The sequence below is a fragment of the Ursus arctos genome, unplaced genomic scaffold (assembly GCF_023065955.2).
Source record: "Ursus arctos isolate Adak ecotype North America unplaced genomic scaffold, UrsArc2.0 scaffold_1, whole genome shotgun sequence".
Lineage (NCBI taxonomy): Eukaryota > Metazoa > Chordata > Mammalia > Carnivora > Ursidae > Ursus > Ursus arctos.
In genome coordinates, this window is record NW_026622763.1 from 106,257,945 (window position 1) to 106,271,554 (window position 13,610).

The 13,610-nt window shown below is 47.2% G+C and overlaps 1 protein-coding gene across 4 annotated transcripts in view; it reads left to right on the plus strand.

Annotated features, from left to right (window-relative positions):
* UBE2F (ubiquitin conjugating enzyme E2 F (putative)) overlaps nucleotides 1-13,610 on the plus strand; it is a 54,767-nt gene that overhangs the window by 29,583 nt on the left and 11,574 nt on the right. For all 4 annotated transcript variants that reach the window (XM_026491529.4, XM_057306038.1, XM_057306036.1 and 1 more), the window contains 2 exons: nucleotides 3,660-3,727; nucleotides 11,065-11,135. In XM_026491529.4, coding sequence (XP_026347314.1) covers nucleotides 3,660-3,727; nucleotides 11,065-11,135 — 139 coding nt within the window. The remainder of the gene's footprint in view (nucleotides 1-3,659; nucleotides 3,728-11,064; nucleotides 11,136-13,610) is intronic.

Genomic DNA, 13,610 nt, shown 5'->3' on the forward strand with positions numbered 1-13,610 from the left:
CACGGTTTCTGAGGCATTCACCAAAACCACTTTCCCAAGACCTGTCAACTGACCATTAGTCATAACTGTCTTCACTTAAAAACATCTGTCGTTTTATCTGAAACTCTCAGCAAGAGTTGAGAATTTTGTGATTTTACTGATTTTGTCATACCTTTACCAATCTGAAAACATACGCTTTATATTTCCTCAAAAGCTTGAAGCTGCAGGTTTAGCTCATTCAGTTTATCAGAACTGTCTCCCCAGTGCATAAATAGGCAGAACCAGTTCTAATTGTCAGCCCACTCAGCAGTCAGACTCACTCTCAGGAGAAGTCTTACTTGTTTCTAAGGCGCACCATCAGCCACCTCTCTTCTGAGTTTGATTCCTAGCGGGTGGGTGAGGCATGGAGCCAGTCACCTGGGTGGAAGAAGGTGCTGTGCCTGTGGCTTATTGGCTCCCTGTTTGCTTCTCATGGGGATAATGGCTTCTCTTACAGTAGTCTAGGGATTGAAGTTGCTAAATGAAATTTTAATCATCCCTACCATCAGACGCTACGATGTGTCTGAATTTAAGACATTCCATTATGAACTGGGATAGCTTATTTATAATACCCTACTTTGCCCTTAACGGAATTGGGTGTGGGATAGCGAAAGCACACCCCTGCCCTGTGCCTCCATTCAGAGGGCTTTCCTGTGACCTTTGTCCTCTGGGATGTTTGTGCCTTGGGGCAGTGCATCATGGTAAGAGGAGAGCTGAGAAGTCAGCCTTCTGCTCCCAATTGGAGCAGCTGTGAGAAGGAAAGGGAAGGATGGCCTGCAGGACTTTGGCCGTCTTGAGACTATCAGGCAGCTTCATTTTAGGAGAGAATGCAGTTGGACACTGACCACCTAGTAGTGGATTCTCTTGAAGCTGTTTATACCCACCTACCCTTTGGACAGTCTTCTCCCAGGAGTACCCCTAACCTGACTGAGAGATAGTGGTGTATGATTCCTGGAAGGCAGGAGGGAGTGGGTTCCAGGATACAAGAGGAGGGAAAGATGGTTCCTGTCATTGTAACCCTGGGTGGCGGGGATAGGCCGGTCCAGTGAGAGCTGCATGCCAGGAACTTTCCTACTGCATTTCATTGTTGTACTTGAATGCCCAGTTATCTGAGAAGCAGGATGTTTTCAGCCACAGCAGCCATGGATAGTGACGTAGCGGGCCTGTCCCAGACTCGGATGTGGTGCACACTGGGTTACGGACGCTGTAAATGACCCCTCTGCCCGCTGGCTCCAGAGTTGCGTAGGCCGTTCCCAGTCTCCGCCCTGCAAACTGCCAGCTCGGGAGCCAGACCCGGAAGGTGGATCAGCAAGGACTCTTCACTGGGCCCTTTTGTTGAGAAAAATCACAGGAAGCGAGATCCTCTTGAGTTTCCTCTCAGTCCAGTCTGTTCCTTAGCTGCTTTGTAAGTGGGACTATGGCATTTCTAGGCAAATGCAAAGCCAGGGTTGATCCAGTCCAAAAGCTACGTACCTTAGAAGAGGAAAAACGAAGTACTGGCTCAGGAGCTGGTAATCTTTCCTGAAAGACGTATTTCATGAAATAGAACAAAAATTAAACTGTCTGCTTGCTCTCTATTTTCAGTGGGTTTGGGGATGATATAATTCTAATAATTACTAATTGAGAGCTTGACTAGGACAGAGGAATATGGTAAAACCAAAACCCTATTTCTTTGAAACTGGTGGATAGCAGAGTTGAAACTATATAATCATGGTATGGAAAGCCAGCTAGAGAAGAACCACAGTGGTGTGGCTGGAGCACAGCCTTGGGGAGCAAGAAGAGAGGAGAGCAGAAGGAACTCTGCACGCGAAGCTGGGGTTCTGGTGGCCGCTGCATGGTTTACAGAGCCCAGTGCTAGGCCACTCTGCCACGGTGACCGCTGTGCAACACGGGAGCCTCTGCTGAGCAAGAATGTGCTCTGATTACTTTTATACCTGAGATGCCACTTGTTTGGAAAGTTCTGGTATCTAGAGGTAAAATTTTTCCCCAGAGTCTTTTCCAAAGATTCAGTACTGTCAGTCACGAATCCAAGTGCACTTGTAAGCACAGAAATAGACACATCAGTTCAGTGGGGAAGGGTCGAATAATAAATGCTATGTGATGGGTTAGGCAAGCAAGGACAAAAAACACACCACCTTATTATAGATGAGCAGATGAGCTGATGGACCGTATGAAATCACAGGATCACTAGGAGAAAACAGAAATCAAGTGTTTCTATAATCTTGGTTGGGAAAGATCTTTTAAGGGTAATACCAAAGACAGAAACCACAGAAAGACTGGCTTCTCAAAAGTGAAAACTAGTTGAACCACAAAACCATAAGACAAACAGCAGACTATGAAACATTGTAACAAATATAAAAGGCAAAGGTTAATCTTCTTATGAGCTTTTTTATATTATAATTAAAACGTGGGTACCTCAGTAATTCAAGGATACTTATGGAACATCAGTCATTCTGTTCTTAAAAAAAATGACTCAATATGAAATAAATTTCAGCCTCACTGCTTTTCTTCAGATGAATGTAAAATGAAACATAATATTTCTCTTTTGACACACTGGCAAAGAATGAAAAGGTTGAATTCCAGGTAATGTTAGTGTTAACTGCTGGACAACATAAATGTTGACGCGATCTCAAAAAACTTTTTTAGTGATGATTTATTGGAAACTAACAACTTCCTGTTAAATGTTCATTTACATAAACAGCTGAGGGAAGCAATACGATGTATTATTGCTGATTTGTTCACAGTGATAAATATTTGGGGGGTTGGAGTTGAACTTTCATTTTAAAGATGGTGTTAATTTTTTGAAGTTGTGAAGCTCCGAGTAATTTGGGGGAGGGGAGTGTTTCAGGTTCAAGCATGGTGGAGCGTTTCATGGTGGAGCGCCCTCTGCTGGCAGCAGCCCCAGTAGCATTTACAAGGCACCTGCAGGCCAGGTTCACCCTGGGGGTCGACCCTAGAAGAGGCTGAGAGGTGGCTGATGCCATCACAGGAGTTGGGACTGCGCTGTAGGGTCTGACCCAGTGCTGCCCTGACTGCAGACATTCTCCTGCATGCTCACCAGCCCTCTTCCAGAGGGCCCTCTGTGTTCAGAAGGCTGCAGCCAGCACTCAGCCAGCTAGCCCGAAAGCTTTGCTTGTGCACTTTCTCTGAGGCAGGGATATCGTCTGTGTGCTCCACTGCTTGTCCGCCGGCCCTGGAGCACCCCTCGGAACTGACATTCTCACAGGGCAACCAGCTGCAAACATGACCCTGCAGCTCAAACAGAATGGTTACCTGTCGTGAGATGTGCTTGAAGGGGGCCCACGGGTGCCGGGATGTGGAGTGGGGTGGGCCGAGGTGAGAACAGTGTTCCCTGGGCAGGTCCTGGGAGACTGAGGAAGAGGAACCAGCCCCCCAGAAGGGTGCCTATGCCTCCTCTGAGGGTGCACGGCTAGTGGGGTGACAGAGGCAGGCCAGCAGGGAGCTGATTGGGGTTCATCATTAGTGCAGGGGCAGGATTTGGTGAATTAACAAGGAACCTTGCAGTCCTGTTGTTTAACTCTTAATTCTCTGTATTTGCCATATCCTAACATAGTGTTTGCTTTTCGTTTCCTTTTTTTTAATTTAAAGGATTTTTTTGTTTTGTTTTGTGTTTTTGATAGATGAGGGTTACTACCAGGGTGGAAAATTTCAGTTTGAAACTGAAGTTCCTGATGCGTACAACATGGTGGTGAGTAGACTGCGTTTGAGCCATCGTTCCCCATTCGCGTGGCCTGGTGGTCATCACCCCCCCCCCCCCCGCATTGGGTCCCCCCAGTCCCAGGGCTAAATACAGACTGGCCGATATTTCTGTGATTAATGTTACTGTTGGCAGTATTCTGCGCCAAAGGAGAGAGATTAACTTTTCAACAAGCACTTGTGAGTGCTGTGTGTCGGGCAGTGCGCACTGGGGATACAGCTCGGCTGAGTCTGGAACAGCTGTCCCGAGACTGACACCTTTGCTGGGAGCTGCCTGTGTGGTTCACACCAGTCTTATTTGTTAAATTCTGGCACTGAAGAAGAAAGCATTTTATTTAAAGCTGTAGTTTTGTTTATGGTATAACCCCAAAATTCCCAAGGTGTAGAAAACATGTATTTTAGAATTTTAGCAAAGAGGAATGACTCATAGTTTTAAACTATAAGTAATTTATGCCTGGAGCTATGTGTTAATCTCTCAAAGACCCCACCTAGGTAATAATTAACACCAGGTACTGTCACATTCTGTCCTTGCTCTTAAGGAATTTACCAATTAGGAAGGTGAGAAAAAGTGTGAGTTACCATAAAATGATAAAAGCCATAAGTAGCAGACAAGAGAGATATGGAACAGGCCAGGAAACTAATGTACGGGGATTCCAAGAAGGAAAGGAGAGGCTCACTTTGGGAAAGTGGTCAGGCCAGTTGAGCTTTTCAGGAGAAATAGGATTGGAGTTATCCTGACTTGGGTTGACCCTTAACCAGGGGAGGGTGGTCTAGGTGATGTCGAAATCTCTGGAACTGCTTAGTAGGTCCACAAGTGAGAACGAGTGGCATGTGTGTGGTGGATTGACCAGGTCAACTTGAAGGAGGAGTCTGGGTTGGGGAGAAGTGGAAATGAACAAGAAACTCAGATTTGAGGGTTGTTGGGCATTTTCTCTTTGGCAGTGAGAAACCAGTGACAGTTCTGAACAGCTCTGCAATTTTATGTGTGTGTGTGTATACACACACATACACACACACACACACACACACACACACACATATATATATATATATATATATATATATATATATCCCCCTAATGTTTCCCAGCCCTCTCTAGGCCTATCGAGTAGGGAAAAAAAATCTGATGGTAAAATTAAGTCTCTTGTTCACTTGAGCTTGTGGGTACAGGGGGCCCCATGTGCCCTGTTAGTTTGCCTGCAGTTACTGTTCTATCTGGCAAGTGGGATTAGGTCCCTTGCCCTGGGCTCCACCACCAGGGCACAGTTCAGTGGCTGTCACACTTTTTTATTTGCAGCCAAACCTTTATCGAAGGAATTGGTCTTTACTAGGCTACTACATTAAAAGTTCTTTCTGAATGCAGTTTATGAGGATAGGAAAGAATTCAAGAAGAAAAAAATTAATTTTTAAACCAAGACAGGAAAATGTGCATCTCAGGTCTTTGTCCATCCATTCAGCTCCCTGCTGACTTCCTCTGTTTCCCTAATCACACACTGAGGAGTCTGGCTTGATAGAACAGTGGACTCCCTCAGGTGAGATGCAGTTGGAGAGGTTTGGTTGAAGTACAGTTGTTTTGAATTCCAGGGGCTAGTTTGATGTTTTCTGGAAACAGCCAGGCATAGAGCACTTAAAATTCTGGACCTTTTAATTGTGCGGACATTTGCCGTCTCGAAGGACTCCTCGTCGGAAGAATGCTAAAGGGTGGTACGTGACACAGTCTTTTCGGAGAGGCAGTGAGTGTTGGAGGAGGAGGACGGCGTGGGGAGGGGCTTATCATGAGCTGGCGGACTTTTCAGACAAGTCCTGCGGAATCTGAGGACCACTGTTTCAGGAACATTAGGTATCATTTAGTGGCAAAGCCTCTCGGTCCCAGCATCGGAAGAAGGCAGAGCATGAGAAGACACCAAGGGAACCGTTTTTTTTTTTTTGAAGATTTTATTTATTTATTCGACAAAGATAGAGACAGCCAGCGAGAGAGGGAACACAAGCAGGGAGAATGGGAGAGGAAGAAGCAGGCTCATAGCAGAGGAGCCTGATGTGGGGCTCGATCCCACAACGCCGGGATCACGCCCTGAGCCGAAGGCAGACGCTTAACCGCTGTGCCACCCAGGCACCCCAAGGGAACCGGTTTTTGTTGGGAGCTTTTATGTACCAGGTACCCACTCACTTTCCTTGAGTTACTCTCCAGCAGTTCCCCGGGGACGTTAATACTCCCATGTTGACAGGTCTGGAAGTTAGGGCCCAGAGAGGTAGAGTTAAGGACGTACCTTGTTAGTTTTGCCAGAATAAATGGCTCCGTTGCTGAAGCAGATTCTTGTCCAGGGCTGCCCAGCTACGTGATATGCGCCCTTCCCGCAAACCCAGTGACCACTTTGTGTGAGCAAATGTTTGTCATCTTGTCCTGTCCCTGTGTGACCTCAAGAAACAGAGAAGTAGGATGCGGAATAAACAGGGTAGAAAACCATTGAACCTCAAGGACATGTTTCTTATATTAATTGGTGACTTATGATGGTTTTATATTCTTGTATTTAGTTTCTGTCTCCTTTGGGAAATTTCTAAATGATGGGCTGGGTTGATTTTATCAGGAATGAAACCCATGTTTTCAGGCCAGAGGCACTGAGAGGCCAGTCTGTCTGGGGTGGACCCAGACCCTGTCCTGCCGCCGTTGGGGCCTCTTCCACTCTCGCTTCCGCAGCCCCTGCCTGTCCTCTCTGCCTCCACGTCCAGGCTGAGGCCACAGCCTTACTACCCACTAGCTCAGGGTAGGGAGTTGGGGGTGATACCGTCCCTGGGAAGCCATGTGATGTAGTGCCTAACCGATACAGAGGTACTTGTGTTTACTTTTTTTGTAGTTAGTCTTTGCGTATGTAACTCCTTGGTGCCTCCTTCCACTAGACTGAGAGTGTCTTACTTACACTGTATTTCCAGGGCTCTGCGAGATCGCACAGTACACATTTGTCCAACGGTTGGCGCTCTCTGCCCCTACGGACCTGTGGTGTAGAAAATGAAACCAGCATCTGAAAATGCCAGGTTGTGGGCATGTGGGACAGAGATTGTGCGAGTAAACTTCAGGCCCCTGTGTTTTATTTGGATGAGGAGACAGCCAGCTTTTAGAAGGTCAGCCTGAGAGACCTCCGTGGAGCTGTCTCAGGCTCATTTGCTTTTATGCCATGACTTTATATGATTTCTGTACTTGGTAAGGACTTTTTGAAAACCCTGACACTTATAGCTTCTTCAATTAAAGTCACTTATTAAGATTGTCATTCTCAAAAACTTCTAATCAGTAAAATAGCTCATTATTTTAGAGTAAACTTTTAAAAGGAAGAAAATACCTATTTGGTATCCCTACCCCTCAGTGCCCCTACACCCCAGCAGCTTAAGTTCAGATTTTCCTTTGGCTCTTTGTCCTTTTGTCCCTGACCTTTTACCTCACAGCCTCAAGCCTGCCTTGTGATCTCTCTAAGATACTGGCTGAAATTATTTAGTGACATGAAATAAGCTTTTAAAATGTGCGAGGTTCTATGTCAGACACCGGCTTTTGAAGGACCCCAGTCTCGTGGGAGACAGCACAGACAGTGATGAGCCAGGGTGGTGACGTAGCATTGGGGATCCCTGGGTGACCAGGAGGCCAGAGGAGGAGCAGATCCTCAGGGTGGTGTCACAGTCCCCAAGTCCTGCGATGCTCCCGTGGCATGTCGATTATGCATTGGTCGGTGGAGACCATGCGCTGAAGCAGGAGAAAGGGACATGGCTTTTCATTCTTTGCCTCCAGTTTCCTCCTGGAAGTGACATGTTATGTCCCCCACACTTTTTTTTTTTTTAAAGATTTTATTTGTTTATGAGAGAAGAATGAGAGAGAGCAGGGGGAGGAGCAGAGGGGGAAGGGACAAGCAGACTCCATTCTGAGCATGGAGCCGGATGTGGGGCTTGATCTCAGGACCCTGAGATCATGACCTGAGAAGCTAAGAGTCAGATGCTGAGCCTACTGAGCCACCCAGGCGCCCCTCCCGTCACACATTTTTGTAACGTAACCAAATCAAGAGACATGGCCATGACCAGCCCCAGAGAGGGTAAGGGGGGAGCCAGAGATACTGCAAGTGAACTGAAAGTCCACTCCCTTCTTCCTTGTATGTAATGTATACTTTTTAGGAAATTGAGAAAATACAGCTATGCAGAAAGCACCTGTTACCTCTCCACCCAGAGATGATCACTGTTAACTTTCTGATATATGTTACGGGCGACATATAATCATACGTACAAATGGGATCATGCCACCACGCAGCTTGGTAACTTGGGGTTTTTAACATTATGGCGTGATGAACAAATGTTCTCTTGTCAATTAATATATCATTACATCATCATTAATAAGAGCACTTCATTATATGACCCATCATGGTTTTAAATCAGTCCTTTATTGTTGGTCACTAGTTGACCAGTTTTTGATAGTATGAACCAGACTTTCTGTAAATAGTAAATATTTTAGGCTTTGTGAAGCACAAATGGTCTCTACCACATATACTTTTTCTCCACAAAATATGTGGGTTTTTTTTTAAACAATCTTTTCAAAATGTAGAAACCATACTTAGCTCCCATGCAAAAGCAGGCCCCTGCTGGTGGTGCACAGGCTGTCGGTCGCTGACGGTGGCTGTAAGCAGTACTGTCATGCGTGTCCCAGACGGCAGCTGGTGTACGTCTGCCTCTGTCCTGGGCATAAATCCTTAGAAGTAGAATTACGAATGTGTAGTAATTAATGCTAATTTTAAGTCTCTTCATCAATACTATTAAATTAGTTCCCAGAGAGGTTATGCCAGTGGCTTCCCCACCAACACTGTTTGAAAATGCCCTTTTTCCTCAGAAAGATGGAATATTTTGATTTTCCTTTTGCTTTTTGGGGAGGAAATAAATGGTATCTAATTGTCATTTGAGTTTTCATTTCTTAAATAAGTAGAATGCTAAATATTTTTTCCTATTTCTTAGCTTTTTATGTTCTTTATGAGCTGTTATTATGTCCTAAGGCCTTTTTTCCATTGGGATATTTGTTTTTCTTATAAGAGTTCTCAGTTAGAATTTATATGGATTTATATATTTTCCCTAGTTTTCTTAGTTGTACTATAAAGATTTTTCTGATTTTCCCTTGTTTTTTATTGTTTTTATTCTATAAAACTTCAGGGGTTTTTTGGGGGGAAGGTTTTATTTTCTTTTGTTATTGCTTCATTACTGTACTGAAACCTACTTTTCTTTCATAAGTTTTTCTTCTTATGAAACGTAAACAGGCCTTCAGATCCCGAGGTAACTCGTCTGCATCCTCTTCAGTGCTCACATAGTTCTGTATCGTTTGTGCTTGATGCGTCTGGAGTCCAGCTCCTAGTGGGCATCTAACTATGTTTTCCAGGTGGTTAGCCAGTTGTGCACTGACGAATACCTTTTTTCCCATTGGTTTGCAATGCAGTGGCTGTCGTACATTAAACTCTTACAGGTGGCAAGGCCAGGGAGGAGGTGGAACTGGGTATTTCTTGTCTGTCTTGCTTTGGGGTGGACTCAGGTCTACAAGTTCTGTTTGGAAAGTGTGTGTCAGAATCTGGGTCCATGGTTCTGATTTGTTCTCTTGTCTGGGGACTGCAGTTAAGAGGACCACTGATGGGAGGTGTCTGTGCCAACACCTAACTATGGCAGGTGTGAAGGGACAAGGAGGAGAGAGGCAAATACAATCGGATAATTGGTGATCTAGTGAACAACACTAGGCAGGATGACAGGTATGTCAAGGACTCTCTAGAAGGGAGGGAGATAGAGCCTGCAGGTTCCCTCTGATGCCGAGCTGGTGATTCAGTCTACCCAGTATTGTTACTTAGATTCATGCAGCCCCTCAGTGCTGGCCTTCCTGAGCCTGAAGGCCTCGCTGGAAATGCATGACAACTAGCATACTTTCTGTCAAACGCATTTCCGTTTACTTGCAGGAAAGCAAATGAGAGCATATTAAATTAATTGAAACTCACTCTGAACCTGAATTCTCTAAGCTTGGACACCTACATTTGCATACGTGGATTAATTATCTGGGGGAGTTTCTTGATGTCATGGTGTTTTAAAATCAGTAGAAAAACGTAATTACAAGAGTGCTGGAAAGGTATGTCTGTTTTGTATAAGTAAAATGACGGAACGATTCAAGTACTAGAAAAAGTGCAGGAGAGTATTTGGGTGGTTGGTAACAAAGATGAAATTTAATTACAGAGACTTTACAAAGAATAGCATCATAAATGCAAATTAATACCAAATGATAAATGTGGAAAGCGTGGCCCCTCTGTGACAAAGGGCTGACACGTGAATGTCTACAAGATGACGTGTCTGTGAGACTCGGCCAGGTGACACTTGTGTGCTCTGACCAGCAGTTCCTCTACCTGGGCTTCCTCCCAGGCAGACCTTTCCTATGGGTGTGAGCAGAGATGAGTGCACGGATTTAACCCAGTCCGTGGTAGAGGTGGGAGGCAACCTAAATGTCCAGTAATAGGAACTGGCTTGTGAAATGCTAGAAGGCAAGAAAGCCCAAAGCTACCTGAAGTGGTGGCAAGAGTATGAGAAGAGAGAGCGCACACGTCCCTATTTCCGTAAAGAAAAATGAACGTGCACGCACGTGCATCTCCGTGTGGGGCCTGGAAGAGAGGCTCATAAGGTGGGTATGAGGTGTTACAGAGATGACTTCTGGGTGGAATTACCATATATAACAAAAGGAAAGACAGAGATCTTGCTTTTGTTTTCATTGTCTTTTTGTCTTCAATGAGTATGGATTGCTTATATTCTAGAATCATTTTAAAAGAACAACTTTATCCAAATATGCCTCGTTATAAGCGATGTCAATGTGCCTTATTCCCACGTGCTCATTGTCATTCTCTCTCCCTCCTGAAACCGTAAAGCAGACTAAGGCTTGGCTGTAGGACAATGTACATGGCAATAGCATCTTCAGAAACACGTGCACAGGGACCCAGCCACCACCGTGAGGAGCAGTGACTCTCAGTCACCGCAGCTCAGCAGCGTAGCGCACAGCGTGGCGTCTGTGGGCTCCTCCACAGCCCTGGCAGGGTGGGTCAGAGGTGGCCAAGGCCCCGCCACCAGCCCCACGTTCCCTGCGGCCCTGGGACTTGTAGAAGGGTCGTGTTGGGGGTACGGGCAGACTAGCACTTGTGGATGCAGCGTGAAGACATGAGGGTGACATGAGTCCAGAATTGAACACTGGCTGGGGCCGGTCCAAGTGAGTGCCAAGTGAGCAGGGGAACGAGGGGCTCGGTGGCAGCAGGCATGATTTGGAGAGCCTGTGATCTCTTTCTGTCTGTGTTGCAGCCTCCCAAAGTGAAATGCCTGACGAGGATCTGGCACCCCAACATCACAGAGACAGGCGAAATATGTCTAAGGTGGGTTTCTCTTTCTCGTCTTCTGTGTTTGTGAGCACTTTGTGTGAGCGTGGGCTTTCTAACACATAATCTCCCCTGAGGAAATTTTGAGGCTGGGCCACGATGAGGGAGGTCAGGGCTTTGGGCTGCACTCTAGTGACTGGAAAGTCTTCCACTCCCCACCCCACCCCCAGCCCGCCTCCACCTCCAGAACCGCGTCTGGGCCCTCTGGTGGTTCAGACCCCTGCTGGTGCTCCCTCCAGGGCGCCTTACCCTTTTCCCCTCCTGCGGTAATGAGAGGCTGCAGTCCCTCCATGCAGCTGATTTTAGCTAAGAAGGAAAAGTGTGATTTATAAAATCCAGGGAGGCTGGGGGGGAATGTAGATGGCAAGTTTAAGACCTGGACGTTTTTATTTAAGATGTCCTCTCTTTAGCAAAGTAGTCTTGATGTGCACAGAGCAGGGCAGCTTTCCCAGAGCTTCATGTCGGTTGTGGCCTGTGTGTGTCGCCTCCCCCCCACCCTCAGTCCAGTGGCAGATGATCAGGGATCCATGACTCCTGCTTCTCGAGGCTGCCAGTCACTAATGTAGGGAACTGGAGAGGGTATGGGGTTTGTTGTTCTTAAGTAAATTTGGCACTTGGGCTTTATCTTCTGCGTCTCGTCACTCTCTATAGTGAGGCAGCAGTGGGTTGCCAGGGCTCTGGTGCCAGGCTGCCTGGCTAGAGGCCGGCGCCTCCAGCAGCAGCAGCCGTGCCGGCCGCGGGAGACCGGCAGGTTATGTAACATCAGCCACAGCTCAGAGAGTAGCCGTTAGCATTAGCACCTTGCTCTGCCTTCTTTCTGTGATGAAGTCGGTGTCCTGTCATGTTCCGTCCCCACCCTGGGAACACGAGCCCCTGCCTGTGATGGGGAGCTACCCACTGCCCGTGGTGCCAGCATAGCTGGACCCCTCTTCTTTTTCTTCTTCTTCTTTTTTTTTTTTTTTAAGTTTATTTATTTGAGAGAGAGAGCATGCAAGCTGGGGGAGGAGCAGAGGGGGAGACAAGCGAACTGCCTGCTGAGCACCGAGCCCCATGTTGGGCTCCATCCCAGGACCGAGATCATGACTTGATCCGAAATCAAGAGTCAGATGCTTAGCCGAATGCCCCACCCAGGCGCCCCCTCTTCCTTCTTAAAAGCACAGTTAGCAGCCGGCTCCCAGTTTAGCTTGTGTGCAGTGCCCCCTGTTCTCTCCTGTCCGCCTCCTTTTCTGTAGATAGTTATGAATGCATTTGTAAGAGCCCACCTTTTCCCCATCTGTCCTTTAAGTATCACACTTATAAAATCTGACTCCTCCAGCTTCAGGCTGTAGATGGCATCTGCTCCAGCCTTCTCCCCTGAGGCCATCGCTGGTGCTTGCTCTCCTGGGAGTCCACTGCACACCACCTCCCTGTCATACCCTGTCCTCTGCCAGAGTTAATGCCAGAGCAGGAATTTCTCGTCACTTTTGCTGTCCTCTGAGAGATCAGATTATTAGCAAAGTGTGGGGAGAACTCCGTGGGCGGCAGCCAGCAACAAAAGCCAGAAACCTTAAAGGAAAATCGTTGATAGATTTAGCTATATTAAAATTAAAAATACAAAACACAAAAGTGAGAGAGAAAAGATCAGCTGGGTTACATCCGTGTGTAAAAGGTCTTTGCCAGTTAGGATGAAACAGACAGACACGCCCGCTAGGAACCCAAGCACCTGCTACAAGTGGTGACTCAGGAGAGTTACAGGTGGGCAGTAAGCACCAGAGGGACGTTCGGTCTCCGTAGTAGCCAGAGAGAGGCTCGTGGAAACAACGAGACGCCGTCACCACTCCTCATGCTGCCTGGTGCAGAAGCAGATGCCCAGTGGGGGTGTGTGAGAGGGAGGGAGGGAGGGGAAGAACAGGCGCTCACATCCCGGGAGGTGTACCTGTGTTGGTCCTTCAGCTATAAGTTCTATATTTAACTTGTATTTGCCCTTGGATTTGTCAGGGCACTTGCAGGGATTTATTTGTGGGAAACTAGACAGTGTCCAGCAGGGGCTTAGCACCACTGACTCATGGCATCTCCTGAGCGAAGAGAAAGACAAGCCTGGGCCAGCCACTCCTGGTCCCCAGTGACCGCCGGGCAGCAGCTACCTGGATACCTCACTCAGCAGCACTGACTGGTGCTGGTGCTCCATGGGGCCTTGTCTAGTACACAGGACACTTACCTCTCTTTGTGACGTTGCTGTGCTCCCACCAGGGTCCTTGCCTGCTTTGGCTCAGGGTCAGAGGTGAGAGGGGCCATGTCTGTGGGATTAGAGGGCCCTGGGCCAGGACCCTGGTGGTTACACTTGAGACTTTTTCTCCTGCAGTCCATGCTTCTCGTGTAGCCCCCAAGGCACCGTCTGATCCCTTGCCTGGTTCCCTCTCTGAGGGCCTGTCACCTGAGCTCCTGCAGGACTGCCTCCTGCTGAGGCTGGGCTAGAATTTGCACAGTGATGGT